This window comes from Somniosus microcephalus, chromosome 6 (genome assembly GCF_052327205.1).
Source record: "Somniosus microcephalus isolate GS21.2 chromosome 6, FLI_Smic_1.0, whole genome shotgun sequence".
Classification (NCBI taxonomy): Eukaryota; Metazoa; Chordata; class Chondrichthyes; order Squaliformes; family Somniosidae; genus Somniosus; species Somniosus microcephalus.
Window position 1 is genome coordinate 187,251,937 of NC_140992.1, and position 22,316 is coordinate 187,274,252.

Consider the following 22,316-nt stretch of genomic DNA (forward strand, 5'->3'; position numbering starts at 1 on the left):
GCCCCGCAATCTCTCTGCTCCCCCCGCCACGCAATCTCTCCGCTCACCCCCGCCCCGCAATTTCTCCGCTCCCCCCCCACCATCTCTCCGCTCCCCCCTGCCCCGCAATCTCTCCGCACCTCCCCCGCCATCTCTCCGCTCCCCCCCACCATCTCTCCGCTCCACCCCCCCCGCCCGGCAATATCTACGCTCCCCCCCCATGCCCCGCAATCTCGCCGCTCCCCCCCTCTGCGCTCACCCGCCGTAATCTCTCCGCTCCCCCCGCCCCGCAATCTCTCTGCTCCCCCCGCCCCGCAATCTCTCCGTCCCCCCGCCCCGCAATCTCTCCGTCCCCCCACGCCGCAATCTCACCGCTCCCCCCCGCCCAAAATATCTCCGCTCCCCCCCACCCCGCAATCTCTCCGCTCCCCCCCGCCCCGCAATCTCTCCACTCCCCCCCGCCCCGCAATCTCTCCGCTCCCCCCCGACCCCGCAATCTCTCCGCTCCCCCCCCCGCCCCGCAATCTCTCCGCACCTCCCCCGCCATCTCTCCGCTCCCCCCCCCGGCCCGGCAATATCTACGCTCCCCCCCACCCCGCAATCTCTCCGCTACCCCCCCGCCCCGCATTCTCTCCGCTCACCCCTGCCCCGCAATCTCTCCGCTCCCCCCCGCCCCACAATCTCTCCGCTCCCACCTGCCCCACAATCTCTCCGCTCCCCCCGCCCCACAATCTCTCCGCTCCCCCCGCCCCACAATCTCTCCACTCCCCCCTGCCCCGCAATCTCTCCGCTCCCCCCGCCCTGCAATCTCTCCGCGCCCCCCCCTGCCCCGCAATCTCTCCGCTCCCCCCCGCCTCGCAATCTCTCCGCTACCCCCCGCCTCGCAATATCTCCGCTGCCCCCCGCCCCGCAATCTCTCCGCCCCCCCTCACCCCGCAATCTCTCCGCCCCCCCGCCCCGCAATCTCTCCGCCCCCCCTCGCCCCGCAATCTCTCCACTCCCCCCCCGCCCCGCGCAATCTCTCCGCTCTCCCCCCCGCCCCGCAATCTCTCCACTCCCCCCCCCCCCCGCCCCGCGCAATCTCTCCGCTCTCCCCCCCGCCCCGCAATCTCTCCGCTCCCCCCGGCCCCACAATCTCTCCGCTCCCCCTGCCCTGCAATCTCTCCGCTCCCCCCGCCCCGCAATCTCTCCGCTCCCCCTGCCCTGCAATCTCTCCACTCCCCCCGCCCCGCAATCTCTCCGCACCTCCCCCGCCATCTCTCCGCTCCCCGCCCGGAAATATCTGCACTCCCCCCCGCCATCTCTCCGCTCCGCCCCCCCCGCCCAGCAATATCTACGCTCCCCCCCGCGCCCCACAATCTCTCCGCTCCCCCACCCCGCAATCTCTCCGCTCCCCCCGGCCCCACAATCTCTCCGCTCCCCCTGCCCTGCAATCTCTCCGCTCCCCCCACCCCGCAATCTCTCCGCTCCCCCCCGCCCCGCAATCTCTCCGCTCACCCCCGCCCCGCAATCTCTCCGCTCCCCCCCGCCCCGCAATCTCTCCCTACTCCCCACCCCGCCAATCTCCCTGCTCCCCACCCCGCCAATCTCTCCGCTCCCCCCCCCGCAATCTCTCCGCTCCCCCCCCCCCACAATCGCTCCGCTCCCCCCCCCCCCGCAATCGCTCCGCTCCCCCCCACCACAATCTCCCTGCTCCCCACCCCGCCAATCTCCCTCGCGACAGGCAGTGGCTATCGGGCAGGAAACCTGGAGAAACAAAATTAAAATATGCCCTGCAATTGAAATTCCACAACATTTGTGGAAGGGGTAAGCCGTACCTCCAGGTTACCCGACCATAACTGCTCCCTACCCCCCCAGCACACCCCAAACTCGCGCCTCAGTAACTATCAGGGCCATAGAGTTCCATGGGCACCTGCAGTCCCTCAGTACCTCCTGCAAGTTACCATTCTTCAAGTGTGAGCCTTGACAGTTTGAATATAGGGGCATGAGAACTAAGGCCTCACCCAACATAGGAATTGCTAGCTGAAAAAAAGACTACGGTCCATCTAGTTCGGCTTCTACCATCCTGATAGTCACCCGATACAATGATAATGGAGTTGTAGACTAATCATAGCAATCGATCTCTATCAATTAGTCTACAACAGACCCAGGCACAACACGTGGTAAACCCCCAGTGGTGGAGAGCTTTGGAAACCAATAGTACCCCATATCCACATTTTCTAGCAGGGCTTACAGAATAGCTGTCAGGAGCAATCGCCTTACCTGATGTTCCCCTCCAATGTCTGGGGACAGTGGCTAATTATAGCACAGTTACCACTGCTTGGCTGAGATCAGTGAAACTCAAGACAGACCAAAGATCAAACCTGGGTCCTTTCAGGGCTCTATAGCTCAGTATCTTGCTGGGCAACGTATTTAACTCGTGAGGCAGGGGTAAACTGCTTTGGGCTTTTCTTCTGCCGTTACTGGTTATGCGGAGCGCTATGCAGACCACGTGACACAGATCACATAGATGGTGAAGGCCATTTGGTCCATCTTAGTTCACCCACTCAAAGATCCGACAGTCCCTCACCCCAATTGTTTCTTAAATGATTCCACAGTTTACACCTCCACTATTCTAATTGGGAATCAGGCGTTGATCACTCCTGAAATCTGGCCTAAATTTGCCTTTGACTAGCTTGAACTGCTGACCCCTTATTCTACTCTTGCAATATATAATTTAAAGTAAATTTTTGCATTTACCGTTTCCATTTCTGTAACTATCCTGTGCACCTCTAAGATTGCCTCTCTTCCACGTTTCTCGGTGACAGTATTCAAGGAAATTAAGCTTAGAGAGAAATAGGATGTGCCAGGCACTATAGAATTAAGATTCCTCCTCCTTCATCAGTGAAGCAGTTATTAATTAACACTTGTTTTCTACCGAGAGTTGCGCAAAAAATAAATGTCATGACTTATTTGTTGTGCCGTAGCTGAAGCACTGTGTCTGCTTCCACTGATGTGAATTACATTTGTCTAAAAAAGACATAGGTTCACTCAGTCAGTGCATCCAAATCCCATTAAATAATTACAAGGTTTTCTTGATATGGCCTGGTAAATAAAATCGCTTGTGTTTTCATCTCAGTTTTCCGAACAGTACTCCCATTAGAGACATGCTCCTTATTCCTTTTTCAGTAAGCATCTTATCAGTAGTTTCAGGGTAACAACTGCAAGTGCCCACCTACAAACTGACAATGTACAGGTTGGACCCTAAAATCCATTCCCATCCAGAGACTTTGGTTCCAACGTTAAAATGCCTGCTAGGCTGTACCAGTTAAAAGTTCCGCTCGGCTCTCCAAGTGATGCACTGAAGAGCCGTTGGTGTAACTAGGACTGAGCTCAGCCTATATGCTGCATGAGGTTCAATGGCTCTAACTGTCAGTTCTACAGGGCGAGAACAAAAACAGGAATCAACACTTAAAGGTTTCACAAGTTCGATCCTTTTCACTGCATGTAGGTATTGAGATTAAACTTTTGAGGAAAGTACATATCTGCTTCTAAACAATGATATACCACAGTGATAATACACAAAGAAGGAATGAGTTTCCATTAGCCACACACACAAAAAAAATTTAAGCATTGTATCCTACAGATTGTAAGGCTATTGACAGTTGGTTGTACAAATCCAGAAAATGGATGATGAAGGAATGATTAAAAAGGGAGAATGTCTTCCTCGCGTAGCGCCACTAAATCATTTTTAATTGATTGACTTTGCGCGCATTTCATCCCATCATCTTTGATTTTTTTAAATTTAAAAGCCATTTTGCAGTTTTAAAAATGGTATAGCTGAGATTATGCCTCACATTTCCTAGATGAAGGATTGCCTCATACTATCCTTTGGCAGGCCATGCTCTTTAAGGTGGCCTGTTCTGTAGTACACCTGATCTTTGTGAACATATTAGCCTTGGACATCTGTGGATCCGTAGCCTTCAGACAAACTGTTGTAATGCTTGGCCTCCATTGTATTACAAATTCATAACAAATTTTCATCTGTGATCACTGCCTCTATATCAGACCAGCATAAGTCTGGAGATCAAAGACCCCTAAAGCCTGAAGACGACGAGATAAAATTACCTAATTGTTATTTCATTGCGCATTGCCCCAGGATAGACCTCTGCGCAGCAAACCTTGGGTGCTAGCAGGAGCAATGAAGCTCATCACCCCTTTGGGGAGGAATCCTGTCGAGATGAACATGTCAGGATCCTGTGTATTTCTGTCATACAAGGGCCATGTTGTATTTGTCAGACCTGGCTGGTTTAACCAATTATAGTTTGAGCATCAAAAATATTTTGCTGAGCAAATGGATTCGCCACTTTGACAGTGGACAAGTTCTGTGTGGGCATTTGGAAATATAATTGACTCTCCTTTTCAACCGGACTGTTTAACTGCAAAGTTGACTGTGATACAAAACAAGTCGCTTTAGGTATGTAATCTGTAGACATGATTTGCAGGTTGGAGATGTCGGGGCCTGGAGATGACAGCCAGTGATGGTAATTCTCTTGAGGCAGCTCAGGTGAATATAGTTGGCTGCTTGGGGACACCACATCTGTAGTCACCCAGCTGGTGTTGAGGCTTGACGAGCACAGTGAGCTAGACTGAGCACTATGCCAATCATCACTTACAGGTGACAACAAGCTATGCTCAATGTAGGAGCTGATGTTTTTTGATAAAGATTCAACCTCGGATAGAACGTCATTAGGAATAGAACTGGCATTCAACTCGCTGTTCAAGTTGTCAAACTCAATATGCTTTATCAGTTCATCTTGGTGAATCAGTTCCAAGTCTTCTGGTGTCAAATCATAACTTTGCAACATCTCCTCCAAGCCCTCCAGAGCAACATCAGGGGAACAATTGAGTGGGTAAGATTTTCCATTCCTCGGAGAACCAACCGACTCACCAGTTCCTTCAGTGCTACTTCCAGCTAATGGTTCGCCACAGAATCCACTTGGTAATTTGTTCCCCTCAACAGTGTTCCTGACAGGTGGGAGTGGGAGCATTTCTGAAGGTTCATATCCAGTTCCACTAAGACTTTTCTTTGCATCTTTCACAGCCTTTGAGGTACGTTGTCCTTGGAATTCACTGCGTTTTGTTTTGACAATTTGGAGCTGGACTTGAGGAGGAATGCCATTGGAACATTCGTAGAGTGAAGCGGCTTCAGACAGTGTGAACCTTGTGGGCCGGCTTGCCCTTTTCTGAAAGTGCTCTTCACCTTCTGCATCCCTACATCAGGAAAACAAAAAAGGTCAACAGGCTATAGTGACAATGGCCAAGTATCACAGAGAACATACTGAGCTAAACTGTGCAACATAACATAGAAACATCAGATTTCAACCCAAGAGCTTACATGTATTTTGGCAAATGTTCTGCAAACTACTTTGTTGTTCTAGATGAAGAACATAGGCATTGCATTTATAATCTTCTCTTTGCTATTCACAGATTAGCTCAGTTAAGGATAAGAGTAATGTACCGAAAAGTAACCATCTTCACCTTCCTCCAGTCACCACTGACCAGCTCCAGTTTGCAAAGTTCTCAAGATGACGACTAGATCCAAATATGGGCTGAAACGCTCTATATAGATCTACTCTGAATATACAATCATATGAAAAATGACGGGCAGGAAAAAACCTACTGGTTCATCCAGCCTGTTCCATAAGTGTCCCTCTGTTTATCACAGTGCGAATATGTTTATTGGCATGTCTGTGATAGTGAATGTCTATCGCTGTGTGAATGTGTCAGAGTCATAACAGCACAGGAGGCCATTCAGCCCATCGAGTCCGTGCCGGCTCTCTGTAGAGCAATCCAGTCAGTCCCATTTCCCCGCTGTATCCCCGTAGCCCTGCAAGTTTATTTCCCTCAAGTGCCTATCCAGTCTCCCATTGAAAACATTGAGTGTCTCCGCTTCCACCACTTCCATCGGCAGCGAATTCCAGGTCCTCACCACTCGCTGTGTAAAAAAGTTTTTCCTCACATCCCCCCTGTATCTCTTGCCAAAAACCTTAAATCTGTGTCCCCTAGTCCTTGTACCATCAACTAGTGGGAACAGCCTTTCCCCGTCTAGCCTATCCAAACCCGTCATAATCTTGTACACCTCTATCAAATCACCCCTCAACCTCCTTTGCTCCAATGAAAACAAATCCAGCTTCTCCAACCTGTCCTTGTAGCCAAGATCCCCCATCCCCAGTGTGTTTATGATGGAGTTATACTGATACTTTCTTGAAATCAACTTCAGTGAGGATATCACCATGTATCAATTGCACACAGCATTCTGCCCATTTCTGGCAATGCCAGCCTTGGCCCTCAAAACAACACAACCAATCAACCACAAGAAAACAAAATAAAATTCTTTACCAATTCCATTAATATACTTACACATTATACAAACATTCACCAGGTAGCATTGTGGTTGCAAACTGTTCTTTCACTTGGGTTCAAATCTATTTCAGAGTGATGGCTCCTGACTAGCCTTCAGTACGAAGCAGCTGGCCTCAGTCTGTGCTTGAGGTGCTAGATCAGCTACTTTCTCCAGATCTCAGTAGAGCTACATCTTAGCAATTAGAGTGATGTACCACTATATTAATCACACTTTTGACTTCAAACTGATGAAGTGGCTTAAAATACAAAGTCACAGCATCCTATAGCTTTATAACATTAGCTCAAGGAGCATGAGCGTGTGGCTCGCATTACCCCTGACACACAAGAAAACTAGGAGGGGCTGGCTGGGCAAGTTATGAACAAGTGCAGGAAATGCCAAAGATACACTCAAACAGAAAAGACTTGAACTCAATAATTATCTGCGCCCTCCCCACTACAGGGAGGGAAGGAAGCAAACACTAAGCAGTAATAAAGTTCTCTCCATCTCCTCTCCCAAATGTTGCTCTTACGTGGTCCTTGGTAGCAGGTCTAAGTGATAGGAAATTTGGTTGCTACATCAGAAAATAACACAGTCAAGAACCTTGTGATAAAGCTAAACGGCTGTGAGAGATGGCTTGAAGTTGGCAAAAATGTTTTGCTTTTTCACAGGCAAGTGCTTCCCCTCTACCTACAGGCCTACAATGCTTACATTAAAGGACACTGATTGGACATGATGTGATCTGGCTGTCCATCCTTGTACACTATCTGGGCGAAGGATTGTATCCACTGCCAGCGATTATTCTTGCAGAGAATTCTGAAGATAGTCAGTCCACTGTCTCCAGTCTTTATCACTGAAATCACAGGAATGGAATGAGATTAGAAACATTGCAAGAACAATCTTTTTTTGTTAAATAACCTTTCTTTGGATTTCTGTGCTCGACGTGAGAGATGTTAATGCTGAGGAACATGACACTTTGTATTTCAGGTACCTAGAGTCAGCAGCTTCCAGGTGAGGTATAGTGTGGCAGATGCATGGTCAAGCTCCCTCTATTCTATCTTAACAATATGCCTATGCGTGGGGAACACTGAGCAGCTGCGACTTTAAAACCGGCAGTGAGGCGAGCAGCGAGGCCCGACCAGAGCGGACCTGCGTGGGGAACACTGAGCAGCGGTGGAGCTTAAAACCGGCAGCAAGGCCCGACCAGAGCGGACCAGCGTGGGGAACACTGAGCAGCGGCGGCAGAGCTTAAAACCGGCAGCATCAGCGAGGTGAGGCCCGACCAATTCAACAGCAGGGGAGAGAGGTAAAAAGTAATCAAAGTGTGACGTCACCAGGAAGCAGGTAAGGGATTGGTTGGTGAGTATTTCTCTCTTTTTTAAACTTTTAACTCTGGTTTATAGTTACTAAGGTCTCTCTGGTGTAGTGGGGACTGTTGGTAAACCAGTTAACTGTAGTGTAATTAGTGGGATTGATTGAATTATTTTAAATTCAATTAATTAAAGGGTAAGTCATGGCAGGAGAGACCGGCCCTGTTGTATGCTCCTCCTGCAATATGTGGGAACTCAGGGACACTTCCTGTGTCCCTGACAACTACATGTGCAGGAAGTGCATCCAGCTGCAGCTACTGACAGACCACATTGTGGCACTGGAGCTGCGATTGGATGCATACTGGAGCGTTGACGATGCTCAGGACATCGTGAATATCACATTTACGGAGTTGGACACACCGCAGGTAGAGGCTGGACAGGAAGAAAGGGAACGGGTGACCAACAGGCAGAGTACTAGGCGCAGGCAGGTAGTGCAGGGGGTCCCCTGTGGCCATCCCCCTCTCCAACAGATACACCACTTTGAGTACTGTTGGGGGGGATGGCTTATCAGAGGAAGGCAGCAGCAGCCAACTTCCTGGCACCAGGGGTGGCTCTGCTGCACAGAATGGGAGGAAAAAGAGGGGTAGAGCTATAGTAATAGGGGATTCAATTGTAAGGGGAATAGATAGGCGTTTCTGCGGCCGCAAACGAGACTCCAGGATGGTGTGTTGCCTCCCTGGTGCAAGGGTCAAGGATGTCTCCGAGCGGCTACAGAAAATCTTGGAAGGGGAGGGTGAACAGCCAGTTGCCGTGGTGCATATAGGCACCAACGATATAGGTAAAAAGCGGGATGAGGTCCTAAAAGCAGAATATAGGGAGTTAGGAGATAAATTAAAAAACAGGACCTCAAAAGGTAGTAATCTCAGGATTGCTACCAGTGCCACGTGCTAGTCAGAATAGAAATAGAAGGATACTTCAGATGAATATGTGGCTAGAGGAATGGTGCCAGGGGGAGGGATTCAAGTTCCTGGGACATTGGAACCAGTTCTGGGGGAGGTGGGACCAGTTCAAACTGGACGGTTTGCACCTGGGCAGGGCTGGAACCGATGTCCTAGGGGGAGTGTTTGCTAGTGCTGTGGGGGAGGGTTTAAACTAAAATGGCAGGGGGTTGGGAACCTGAGCAGGGAGACAGAGGAAAGGGAAACAAGGATAAAAGCAAAAGATAGGAAGGAGAAAAACAAAAGTGGCAGTCAGAGAAATCAACGGTTTAAATCAAACATGGCCACAGTAAATAATAATTCTAATAGGTCTAAGAGCGTTAAAAAAACAAGCCTGAAGGCTTTGTGTGTTAATGCGAGGAGCATTTGTAATAAGGTGGATGAATTGGCTGTGCAAATAGAGGTAAACGAATATGATTTGGTTGGGATTACGGAAACATGGCTCAAGGATGGCCAAGACTGGGAACTCAACATCCAGGGGTATTCGATATTCAGGAAAGATAGGCAAAAAGGAAAGGGAGGTGGGGTAGCATTACTGGTTAAAGAAGGGATTAATACAATTGTAATGAAGGATATTAGCTCTGATGATGTGGAATCTGTATGGGTAGAATTGAGGAATACTAAGGGGAAAAAAATGTTAGTGGGAGTGGTATATAGACCTCCAAACAGTAAGGCGGAGGTTGGGGATGGCATTAAAAGGGAAATTAGAGAAGCGTGCAACAAGGGCACAGCAGTCCTCATGGGTGACTTTAATCTACATATAGATTGGGCCAATCAAATTAGTAACAATACTGTGGAGGAGGGATTCCTGGAGTGTTTACGGGATGGTTTCCTGGACCAATATGTTGAGGAACCAACCAGAGATCAGGCCATCTTAGATTGGGTATTATGTAACGAGAAAGGATTAATTAGCAATCTTGTTGTACGAGGCCCCTTGGGTCGGAGCGATTATAATATGATCGAATTCTTCATTAAGATGGAGAATGAAGTAGTTGAATCAGAGACTAGGGTCCTCAATTTAAATAAAGGAAACTACGATGGTCTGAGGGGCGGGTTGGGTAGGATTGATTGGGGAATGGCAATGGCAAACATTCAAAGACCGAATGATGAGCTACAGAATTTGTTCATCCCAATTTGGCATAAAAATAAAACAAAAAAGGTGACTCAACCGTGGCTAACAAGAGAAATTAGGGATAGCATAAGATCCAAAGAGAGGACATATAAATCGGCCAAAAAAAGCAATAATCCTGAGGATTGGGAGCAGTTTAGGATTTAACAAAGGAGGACAAACGGATTAATTAAGAAAGGGATAATAAAATATGAGAGTAAGCTTGCAGGGAACATAAAAACTGACTGTAAAAGCTTTTATAGATATGTGAAGAGAAAAATATTGGTGAAGTCAAGCGTAGGTCCCTTGCAGTCAGAATCAGGGGAATTTATAATGGGGAACAAAGAAATGGCTGACCAACTAAATACATATTTTGGTTCTGTCTTCACAAAGGAGGACACAAATAACCTCCCAGAGATGCCGGGGAACATAGGGTCTGATGAAAGGGTGGAACTGAAAGAAACCAGTATTTGTAGGGAAATGGTGTTAGGAAAATTGATGGGACTGAAGGCCGATAAATCCCCAGGGCCCGATAATCTACATCCCAGGGTATTTAAGGAAGTGGCCCTAGAAATAGTAGATGCATTGCTGGTCATCTTCCAGAACTCGATAGAATCTGGAACAGTACCCATGGATTGGAGGGTAGCTAATGTTACCCCACTATTCAAAAAAGGTGGTCGAGAAAAAGCGGGGAATTATAGACCGGTAAGCCTGACATCGGTAGTGGGGAAAATGCTAGAGTTCATCATAAAAGATGTAATAGCAGAGCACTTGGAAAGCAGTGACAGGATCGGACAAAGTCAACGTGGATTTACAAAAGGTAAATCATGCTTGACTAATCTACTGGAATTTTTTGAGGATGTAACTGGTAAAATAGATAAGGGAGAACCAGTGGATGTGGTGTATTTGGACTTTCAGAAGGCTTTCGATAAGGTCCCGCATAAGAGATTAGCGTGCAAAATTAAGGCACATGGGATTGGGGGCAAAGTATTGACTTGGATAGAGAGCTGGTTGGCAGACAGAAAGCAAAGAGTTGGAATAAACGGGTCATTTTCCGAGTGGCAGGCAGTGACTAGTGGGGTACCGCAAGGATCGGTCCTAGGACCCCAGCTGTTCACAATATATATTAATGATCTGGACGAGGGAATTGGATGTAATATCTCCAAATTTGCAGACGACGCAATGCTGGGTGGGAGGGTATGCTGTGAGGAGGATGTCGTGAAACTCCAGTACGAGTTGGACAGGTTGGGGAGAAACATGGCAAATGCACTATAATGTGGATAAATGAGGTTATCCACTTTGGTGGCAAAAACAGGAAGGCAGATTATTATTTGAATGGCAATAGATTGGGAGAAGGGGAAGTGCAGAGAGACCTGGGTGTTCTTGTGCACCAGTCGCTGAAGGTAAGCATGTAGGTGCAGCAGGCGGTTAAGAAGGCAAATGGTATGTTGGCCTTCGTAGCAAAAGGGTTCGAGTGCAGGAACAAGGATGTCTTGCTACAGTTGTACAGGGCCTTGGTGAGACCGCACCTTGAGTATTGTGTGCAGTTTTGGTCGCCTTAGCTGAGGAAGGATGTTCTTGCCATGGAAGGAGTGCAGCGAAGATTCACCAGGCTGATACCTGGGATGGCAGGAATGATGTATGAGGAGAGATTGTGTCGATTGGACTTATACTCACTGTAGTTTAGAAGATTGAGAGGGGATCTCATCGAAACCTACAAAATTCTGTCAGGCCTGGACAGACTAGATGCAGGAAGGATGTTTCTGATGGCCGGGGAGTCCAGAACCAGGGGTCATAGTCTAAGGATAAGGGGTAAGCCATTTAGGGCTGAAATGAGGAGGAATTTCTTCACCCAGAGAGTGGTGAACCTGTGGAATTCTCTGCCACAGAGGGCGGTGGAGGCCAGTTCATTAAATATATTCAAGAAAGAGTTGGATATATTTCTTAAGGCTAAAGGGATCAAGGGATATGGGGAGAAGGCAGGGACAGGGTACTGAATTTGGATGATCAGCCATGATCTCATGGAATGGCGGAGCAGGCTCGAAGGGCCGACTCCTGCTCCTATCTTCTATGTTTCTATGTAACCTCAGAACAGCTTCACTGGTGCAGTATTTTCCACCACCCCAATCATTCTGTGTGCTCAATCACATTACCGATAAAGTGCCTTTGTTGTCATGGTCCTTTGGAACGGAGTTAAGGCAGCCCAAATGTACTTCATTGAAGACTCTTAGACAACAGAAAGTTTGGTTTGAATTTGAACCCATGTTCTAGAGGTGAAAGTCTTGTACTGTAACTAACTTGCTGCAACACCTAGTCCCCTCTAGATGCTGCACATTAAAAAAATATATATTCATGCACTTGTAGGAATGTCTAGTTCCTATCCAAAGACTGAGGTCCACTCAGGCGCTCAAACAAAATGAAGTTTAATGGAAACTAACAGGAGAACATCGAGTGTAGGTCTGTTCAGTTCAGAGGCTCCACGAGGACTGCTCGGGCGGTCCCGTGGTTGACGTCATCACGTTCTTCCCGCCAGTGGGGGATCACGTGATGTACAGCGTGACATCATCGCATTTACCCGCGCTGTTAAAGTAATCACGCTCTGTACAAGTAAACAGTATAAATAAAGATACAGACTCAGGCTGTAGCTAACATGTTGTTAAAGGGAATTATATACAAACGATCTGAGTCCTTTAGTGGCTCTGCCACATGCGCCCCCCCAGAATTGTCTTTAACAGCAAAAGTGAGACGGTGAGGAGGCCTGACAAGCCTGTCTGAGCGACTTCTGTAACCCTGAAGTGGAAGCTGATGGACGGTGATCGAGCTGGCGGGTGGTTGTGGTGGATCTGGCACAGCGACTGTGGGTGGTCGGCCCCGTTTTGGCGGTTGAGCGATTTCGGCTGGGCGGCCCAGGTCTAAGTGTGCCGGCTTCAACCGGTCAACCGAAATGTGGTCCGGTTTACCTCCGATATCGACCGAAAAGGTTTTGTCTCCCGGCTCTATGACGCGGAAGGGACCAGTGTAAGGAGGATTGAGCGGATCCCGGTGAGCGTCGTGATGTATAAACACGTACTCGGCACTTTTCAGCTCAGTTGGGACGTGGGAGCTCTGTAAGCCGTGATGCGACGTAGGCACTGGAGCGAAACATCTGGCCACTTCCTGGTGGCTGACGAGTTGCTGGGATGCGGACCATGGCTCTGTTGGAGATGGGAGGAAATTCCCTGGTACTCGTAGTGGCTGGCCATATACAAGTTCCGCCGAGGACGATTGCAAATCTTCTTTGGGCGCCGTACGAAGACCCAAAAGGACCCAGTGAAGTCTGTCCACCCATCCCGCGGCTTGAAGACTGGCCCACAGAGCGGCTTTGAGCGACCTGTGGAATCGCTCGCACAGGCCGTTCGCCTGTGGATGATAGGCGGTGGTGCGATGCAGTTTGGTGCCGAGCCCCTGAGCCACAGCGTTCAAGAGCTCAGAGGAAAACTGCGGTCCACGATCGGAAGAGATGTCCGCCGGTACCCCGAAACGAGCAACCCAAGAGGAGATGAAAGCTCTGGCCACGTCTGCCGAAGTGGTGGAAACCAAAGGAACTGCCTCTGGCCACCTAGTGGTGCGGTCTACCATTGTGAGAATGTGTGTAAAACCTTGAGAAGGTGGAAGCAGCCCCACGAGGTCCACATTCACGTGGTCGAATCGACGCTCCGGAACAGCGAAAGTGGCCAATGGAGCTTTTACATGACGCTGTACCTTGGCCTTTTGGCAGACCATGCAGGTGTTGGCCCAGTCGCGGACATCCACCCGCATACCCCTCCAGACGAATTTTGATGACATCAGCCTTTGCGAGGCCTTCATGCCAGGGTATGACAACCCGTGTATGGCGTCGAACACTTTTCGGCGCCAGGCGACTGGTACGATAGGGCGGGGAGCTCCCATGGAGACGTTGCAAAGTAGCGTGGTGCCTGCGGCATGGAATTTGACGTCGGCCGCTTGGAAGCTAGAGGGGCTGGTCCTGCATGCTTGGACCTCTGGGTCCGAGGCTTGATCCGCAGCCATTAGGGCATAGTTGATTCCGAGTTGGACTGCGTGAACAGTCGCGCGGGAGAGGCAATCCGCCACCAGGTTGTCTTTGCCGGACAAATGCTGAATGTCCGTGGTGAATTCTGAAATGAACGTCAGGTGACGTTGTTGCCGAGCTGACCACGGTTCGGCGGTCTTGGCCATAGCGTACGTTAGTGGCTTGTGGTCCACAAAAGCCGTGAACGGACGTCCCTCTAGTAAGAACCGGAAATGGTGGGTGGCTAGAACAAGGGCCATCAACTCCCAGTCGAAAGTGCTGTACTTTCTTTTGTTTCGCCGTAGTTGACGGCTGGAAAATGCCAGCGGTTGCCACGTCCCATTCACCCACTGTTCCAGCATTGCGCCGATTGCGTACTCCGACGCGTCGGTGGTAAGGGCAATGGTGGCACCTGGAAGCGGGTGCGCCAGCATGGTTGCGTTGGCCAAGGCGCCTTTGGTGTCGACGAACGCCCGGCCCATCTCGGCCGTCCAGCTGATCGGATCCTTACCGGACTTGGCCTTGAGGGCCTCATACAAGGGCTGCATAAGCAGAGCCGCCTTAGGGACGAACCGGTGATAAAAATTGACCATCCCGAGGAACTCTTGTAGGGCCTTGATGGTCTGCGGGCGCGGGAAAGATGTAACCGCCTCGACCTTTGTCTGTAAGGGAATTGCGCCGTCTGATGTAATGCGGTGGCCCAAGAAATCAATCTGCTGCAGGCCGAACTGGCACTTGGCCGGGTTGATAATCAAACAGTGTTGACTGAGGCGTGTGAAAAGGGTGCGCAAATGGCAGAAGTGCTCCTCTTTGCTAGGGCTGGCGATGAGGATGTCGTCGAGGTAGACGAAGAGGAATTTTAGGTCCCGAAGCACGGAGTCCATCAAGCGCTGGAAAGCCTGTGCAGCGTTCTTCAAGCCAAACGGCATCTGCAGAAATTCAAACAGGCCGAATGGGGTGATGACTGCGGTTTTCGGGACGTCTTGTGGGTGCACGGGGACCTGGTGGTAACCACGGACGAGGTCGACTTTTGAAAAAAAGGTATTTCCCGCCAAATGGGCCGAGAAATCTTGAATATGCGGGATCGGGTACCGATCAGGAATAGTGGCGTCATTCAGGCGTCGGTAGTCGCCGCATGGCCGCCGCCGGGTTTCGGAACAATGTGGAGAGGCGAAGACCAGGGGCTATTCAACCGGCGAATAATCCCCAGCCGCTCCATCGTGTCGAACTTCGCTTTCGCAGCCGCGAGCTTGCCGGGTTCGAGTCGTCGGGCCCGTGCGTAAACCAGGGGGCCGGTGGTGGTGATGTGATGTTCAACACCATGTTTAGTGGCCGAAGAGGAGAAAGTGGGCCTGGTCAGATCTGGGAACTCTCCTAGGAGCCGAGTGAAGTCGTCTGGAGGTGGGAACGCACAGAAGACAGTGCGCGGCATGGCGTTACCGCAGTGGCACGGGATGGAGTGGAACGTGGCCGCATTGATCAACTGGCGGTGCCTGACATCGACCAGGAGGCCGTTGGCGCACAAAAAATCCACCCCCAGGATGGCCTGCATGACTTTGGCCGTGATGAATTCCCAGTGGAAGCGCTGGCCGCCGAAACACACCTGGACCCGCCGCCTTCCGAAGGTCCGAACGGCCGCGCCATTAACCGCTGCAAGGGCGGGGCCGTGGCCCCCAGCTAGTATATCGAGATTTGATGCAGGTAGGATGCTACACTGTGCTCCGGTGTCGCAAAGGAAACGTCGACCAGATAGGGAGTCGGTGATGAAGAGAAGCTTCCCTGAATTTCCGATGGCCATTGCAGCCGCAGGGCGCTCATTAGACCCGGTCCTCTTTCACCAGGGTGGCTGTAGATGGGTTTTTTTGAGCGAAAAACAGCAGGGAGGGCGGCAGCATCTTGCTTTCGCGCCAAAACAGGCGTGGTAGAAGCACAACCCCACTGATTGAGGAGCTGGAGCAGCATCTGTGGGGGATGGGCGCCTCGTGGCAGCGCAGTTCTGCTGTGTCACTGCGAAAATCTTGTCCGCTTCGGCAGCAAGCTCCGTGCAGTCTGTGACTTCGGACCTGGCTAGGGCAGCCTGAACTTGCTCCGGGAGTAGGCTGAGGAATAGCTCCCTGAAAAGGAAGCATTCCGGCTCGGAACCGAGGAGCGTGAGCATCTGGCTCATGAGCTCGGACGGCTTGGAGTCCCCGAGGCCGGGCATAGCGAGCAGCCAGCGGGCGCGCTCCGATTTCATGAGCCCGAAGACCTGCAGCAACCGCGCCTTTAACGTGTCATACTTGCGATCAGTAGGCGGACTACCGAGTAGGCTGACGATCCGCGAGGCTGTGGCGCTGTCGAGGACGGAGACCACGTAATAATAACGGGTCTGATCCGCAGCGATGTCCCTGATGGCGAACTGGGCTTCAGCCTGGATGAACCACGTGGCTGGTTATTGCTCCCAGAACTGCAGTAGCTTCAAGGTAGCGGCGTTCGTTTCCATGTTGATTATCTTCTGCGAAAACCGTTCGCAAAAGTCGGGGTCACCAATGTAGGAATGTCTAGTTCCTATCCAAAGACTGAGGTCCACTCAGGCGCTCAAACAAAATGAAGTTTAATGGAAACTAACAGGTTTAAACAAGTAACTGCAGGAGAACATTGAGTGTAGGTCTGTTCAGTTCGGAGGCTCCACGAGGACTGCTCGGGCGGTCCTGTGGTTGACGTCATGACGTTCTTCCCGCCAGTGGGGATCACGTGATGTACAGCATGACATCATCGCGTTTACCCGCGCTGTTAAACTAATCACGCTCTGTACAAGTAAACAGTATAAATAAAGATACAGACTCAGGCTGTAGCTAACATGTTGTTAAAGGGAATTATATACAAACGATCTGAGTCCTTTAGTGGCTCCGCCACACACTTTAAATTAATTGTCCTGGTGATACCTGTCGTAGTTGTTGGAATATAACATTTTTCAAAAGCCCTCATTGTATATTAGAAATACCAATAACCAGCTCTAGTCACACATTCAATGTGCTAACCCTATACAAAGAATATCATCAATAATGGCACTTGAGTGAGAGCAGTAGTTAGGAGAAACTTCTCCACACACAGGATTGTTGGAGCACTGAATGCTTTGTCAGGGGAGTGGTTGGGGCAGAGGGACACGGGACGCTGGGAGGGGGTAGTAGAGGCACAGGGACTCGGGGGTGGTGTTGTGGAAGCAGAGGGACTTGGGTGGGTGAGGGAGTAGTGGAGGCAGAGGGACAGGGGGAGAAGTTGGGGCAGACACCACTGCATCTTTCAAGGGAAGCAGAGGAAGTTACGGGGCTATATAGAGAGTGAGTAGAACAGCTGGATTTCTATAGCAAAGAGCTGGCACAAACACGGTGGGCCGAAATGGGGCCTTCTATGCCGTAGACATCTATGGTTCTATGATCACTATCCAGCAACCTCTGCTGGAAGAGCATGTCATCAGCGGAGGGCAGATTTGGGTTTAGCGGTGATGACTCACCATGGTCAGATAAGCTGCCAACATTCACTGCCTGGGCACCCGTGTAAGTTATACCCTCCTTGACGAGGTACTGAGAGAGGTACTTGAAGGCCTGCTGCTGCAAGAATCAGGAGAGGCGGAGAGGAATTGGCAAGATACAAGGGTTTTTTGGTAGATTACACCACAGCCACTATATCTGAATCTGAAGGGAGTGCCATCACCTCTCACTTGGTACTGGAGTCGATTTATTCTTTTCTTTAAGTGTTCCAGCCCTGCTCCGTCAGGACAGTGGTGACATGTCGTGTATCAGGTTGCAGTAAGCAGGGTAACTGAGCGGTGGAAGGCCTTCTGGTTTATTTTTAGCTGCAGTCTGCGCTCAGCATCCTGTTTGTTCGGCTGTCCCAAGGAAGTGGCACCTGTGAGGTTGGAGCCGAGTGCTTGGGACAAGAAGTGCGGAAACCCAGATCTAACACAGCATGATAACACAGTAAGGTTGAAAGGAGCAGTGTGTTTCAACCTGGCATTTTGACAGACAGAATTGGCAAAAGTATAATTTTACTATTCCAGTCAGCATTGCTCAGGATCACCGTAAGTAGGATATTTACCCACTGAGCTAGCGGGAGAACCAAGTACTGATTTTCGTCCATACCCCATGTAAATGTAACCTCTTTAACTTAGTACACACATAGACGCAACCTGTCTATTTCATAGAATACATTAGCACTCTGTGATTTCTTGCACCCTCTACTCATCTGTGTATTTTAAGAATGGTTCAGGCACCGGATACACTCAGCAGGCCCAAATGTCCCCCTCCAGATTGGATAAAATGGCCAAGATAAGAACACCCAAAATAAATTAATTTAAGGTGCTGAATAGTTTCATTACTTTCTGAGAGACAGACGTAGGAGTAGATCCCTCTATGCTTTGCATTTCAAACAAACATTGCTCAGGGGTTCGAGCTGTGTGCTGAATACCCAGAGGCTCCAAGCCTCCTTGCTTCCCCTTCCCCACACTAAAAAGGCACTAGCAAGATCGAGCTATGGGCGACTCGCCTGCTTTCTTGCAGCAGGGATGAGAGTCCAGGCAGGAAAAAAAAAGGAATTACAAAAAAAATCAACTCCGACAACACTAACCTTCAATCAGATTCTATAAAAAAAAGTAAAGCCAAAACGTCAAGCAAAGATAGAACTTGCATTTATATAGCGCCTTTCACGGCCTCAGAACGTCCTGAAACACTTCACAGCCAATGAAGTATTTTTGAAGTGGAGTCACTGTTGTAATGTGGGAAATGCAGCTGCAAATTTGCGCACAGCAAGATTCCACAAACTGCAATGAGATAATGACCAGATAATCGGTTTTAGTGATGTTGGATGAGGGATAAATATTGGCCAGGACTCCGGGGAGCACACCCCTGGTCTTCTTCAAATAATGCCGTGGGACCTTTTACGTCCACTTGAGAGGGCAGATATCTCACATGCAAAAAATGGCACCTCCGATAGTGGAGCACTCTCTCAGCACTGCACTGGAGTGTCATCCTAGATTATGTACTCAAGTCTCTGGAATGGGGCTTAAACCCACAACCTTCTGACTCAGAGGCCTCTGTCCAACCCACTGAGCCAAGGCAGACACCTAATTGAATAGCAAAGCTCCCAATGTTGGTGGGGCAACATTTAGAGACAAAGGAGAGGGGAAGCGGGTATAGGAATGGGGCTTGTTTTAAAGGATTCTCCTGATTTCTTTGTAAGGAAATCACTTTGGAGTTCACTTTCCTGACTGCTGGCCACTCTGACAAAGTACTTCAGAAAGTACTCTGCAATCACTGCACTGCATGCATGGACTCACGAGCAGGTTATCCTGGTATTCCTTCTGTATTCCCTCGTCCCTCCCAACAATCAATTCAGTTTGTTCCGTGAAATAGTTTTAAGAGCAACTTTCTTGATTGGACTTTTTTTTAAGATGCACTATCCCAAGGTGCTGGCCCATACTGGCCAAGGAGGGCATAGGTTCAATCTCCTGGTGCATGGGACAACAACAACTTGCATTTATATAGTGCCTTTAACATAGCAAAACATCCCAAGGCACTTCACAGGCGTGTAACCAGACAAAAATTGGCACCGAGCCAAAAAAGGAGACATTAGGACAGGTGACCAAACGCTTGGTCAAAGCAATAGGTTCTAAGCAGCATCTTAAAGGAGGAGAGAGGTGGAGAGGTTTAGATAGGGATTTTGCAGAGCATAGGACCTAGACAGCTAAAGGCATGGCCACCAATGGTGGGGTGAAGAAAGTGGGGGATGCACAGGAGGCCAGAGTTGGAGGAACGCAGAGTTCTCAGAAGGTTGCAGAGCTGGAGGAGATTGGGAGGGGTGAGGCCATGGTGGGATTTGAAAACAAGGATGAGAATTTTAAAATTGAGTTGTTGGTGGACCGGAAGCCAAAGAAGGCCAGTGAGCACAGGGGTGATGGGTGAACGGGACTTGGCGCGAGTCAGGATATGGACAACAGAGTTTTGGATGAGCTCAAGTTTATAGAGGGTGCAAGGTGGGAGGCTGGCCAGGAGAGCATTGGGATAGTCGAGTTTGGAGATAACAAGCATTGATGAGGGTTTCAGCAACAGATGAGCTGAGGCAGAGGTGGGCGATATTACAGAGGTGGAAGTAGGCAGTCTTAGTGAGTGATAGAGAGGATATGGGGTCAGAAGCTCAGGTCAAATAGGATGCTGAAGTTGCGAACAGTTTGGTTTACCCCAAGACAGTGGCCAGGGAGGGGGATGGGATCGGTGGCTATGGAACGGTTTTTGTGGCGCAGGCTGAAGACAATAGCTTCAGTTTTCCCAATATTTAATTGGAGGAAATTTTGGCTCATCCAAGACGGGATGTCAGTCTGATAACACAGACAGTACAGGGGTTGAGAGAAGTGGTGGTGAGGTAGAGCTGGGTATCGTCAGTGTGGTAAACCACTGTTATACCTGCCTGTGTGGGTGTTTGTATTCCACTGTGTACATGTCTGTACATGCCTCGGCTGACTCCTCCCACGAGTCCAGGTATAAAGGTGACTGCTCCACAGTCCCTCTGTATTCTGGACTGGTCGACCACTCGAGGCATACCTTCATTCTCTTGTTAATAAAAGCCCGTTAGTTACTCGCTTAACCTCAGTCTTTTGAGTAATTGATAGCGCATCAATTTTATTAACAAGATTTTTTTATAGTGGAGAAGATCCTCACACCAGCATGCCTGGACTTAGACCATCGGGAGGCGGACGCATCCACCAAGTTTTCTCACTGGCTTAGGTGCTTTGAAAGATTCCTGATCGCCTCCGCTGCAACGGTCAAATCGGATGAGGACAAACTGGATGTCCTGACCTCCAAAGTGAACCACCGAGCGTACTCGGTCACCCAGGACGCGACCTCATACACGGCTGCTCTCAAGCTCCTCAAGGACCAGTACACGCGCCCAGTGAACGAGGTGTACACCAGGCACCTCCTGGGGAGTCGTAAACAACAACCTGGGGAATCGACCGAGGAATACCTTCAGGCACTGTCTGTGCTTGGCCGGGCCTGTGGTTGTAAGGATGTAAAGGCCGCCGTGTACACAGAGGAACTTATCCGGGACGCTTTTGTAGCGGGCCACAGGTCCAATTACACCAGACAGCGACTGTTGGAGCAGAGTGACCTCGACCTCAACAAGGCCTCTGAACTTGCACTATCATTGGACGCAGCCTACCAGGGCATGGATGCCTACTCCTCTGCACCGTGGACGCCGCGGGGAACGACAGCCTGGGACACGGTAGGACTGTCTCATAGCGCCGTGCCACCCCAGCCACATCCCAGCAACGGCCCAACTACCGCAGCAGTGTCCCAAGGCCAGAAATGCTACTTCTGTGGCCAGGCCAAACACCCCAGAGCGCGCTGCCCGGCGAAAAATGCGATCTGCTCGGGCTGCGGCAAGAAGGGACACTACGCCAGCGTCTGCAGGGCCAAAGCCACCCCGAACCCCAGCAGCGCCGCGTGTGGGCCGCCATCTTGGGCCTCCCCAGCCATGTGCGAACCACCGGAACAGCAGCCATTTTGGACGCCTCCAGCCACACGGGGATCATGGACGTCGCCATCTTGGACGCCAGCCGGGACGCAGCAGGCCCCCAACACCGCCTCATCTGATACCCGCAGCGACACACCGACCCCTACGCTGGCCTCCGGTACGCTGGACCAAGCGAGACCGCACCAACTGGCCCGGTCCACAATGGGCATTAAGGTAAATGGTCACGAAACAACCTGCCTTTTTGACTCTGGGAGCACGGAGAGCTTCATCCACCCCGACACGGTGCGGCGTTGCTCTCTCCCAGTCCTGCCTGCGCACCAGCGGATTTCTATGGCCTCCGAGTCCCAGTCGGCGGACATTGGCGGCTACTGCGTGGTGACACTCTTAGTAGACGGGACTGTGTACGATAATTTTAAACTCCTGGTCCTGCCCCACCTCTGCGCTGCCGTTCTACTGGGGTTAGATTTTCAGTGCCACCTTAAAAGTGTTACGATGGCGTACGGTGGACCCCTCCCCCCACTCAGTCCGCAGCCAGCAGCTTCCAAATTGCCCGCCGCGCACCAGGTGCAACCTCTCCACACTCAGAGTCACCCCCCCCGCCACTGTTTGCTGACCTCACCCCCGACTGTAAGCCCATCGCCACAAAGAGCAGGTGATACAGTGCCGGGGACAGGGTTTTCATTAAAACCGAAGTGGAGCAGCTCCTGAAGGAGCAGATTATTGAGGGCAGCACCAACCCCTGGCGAGCCCAGGTTGTGGTCGTTAAGACCGGCGAGAAGCAACGCCTGGTCATCGACTACAGCCAGACAATAAATCGCTACACCCTGCTGGACGCTTACCCACTCCCCCGCATAGCTGATATGGTCAACCAGATCGCGCAGTACCGCGTCTTCTCGACCATTGACCTGAAATCAGCGTACCACCAGCTCCCTATCCGCCCTGAGGACCGCCAGTATACTGCCTTTGAGGCAAACGGCCGCCTCTA

The 22,316-nt window shown here is 50.5% G+C and overlaps 1 protein-coding gene across 1 annotated transcript in view; it reads right to left on the bottom strand.

The window, feature by feature from the left end:
- Positions 1 to 1,698: 1,698 nt before the first annotated feature.
- LOC147116242 (aryl hydrocarbon receptor-like) overlaps positions 1,699 to 22,316 on the bottom strand; it is a 144,206-nt gene continuing 123,588 nt past the window's right edge. The window contains 3 exon segments of the mRNA XM_085991021.1: positions 1,699 to 4,278; positions 4,281 to 5,232; positions 7,073 to 7,214. Of these exon segments, the coding sequence (XP_085847147.1) occupies positions 4,099 to 4,278; positions 4,281 to 5,232; positions 7,073 to 7,214 (1,274 nt within the window). The 3' untranslated portion in view covers positions 1,699 to 4,098.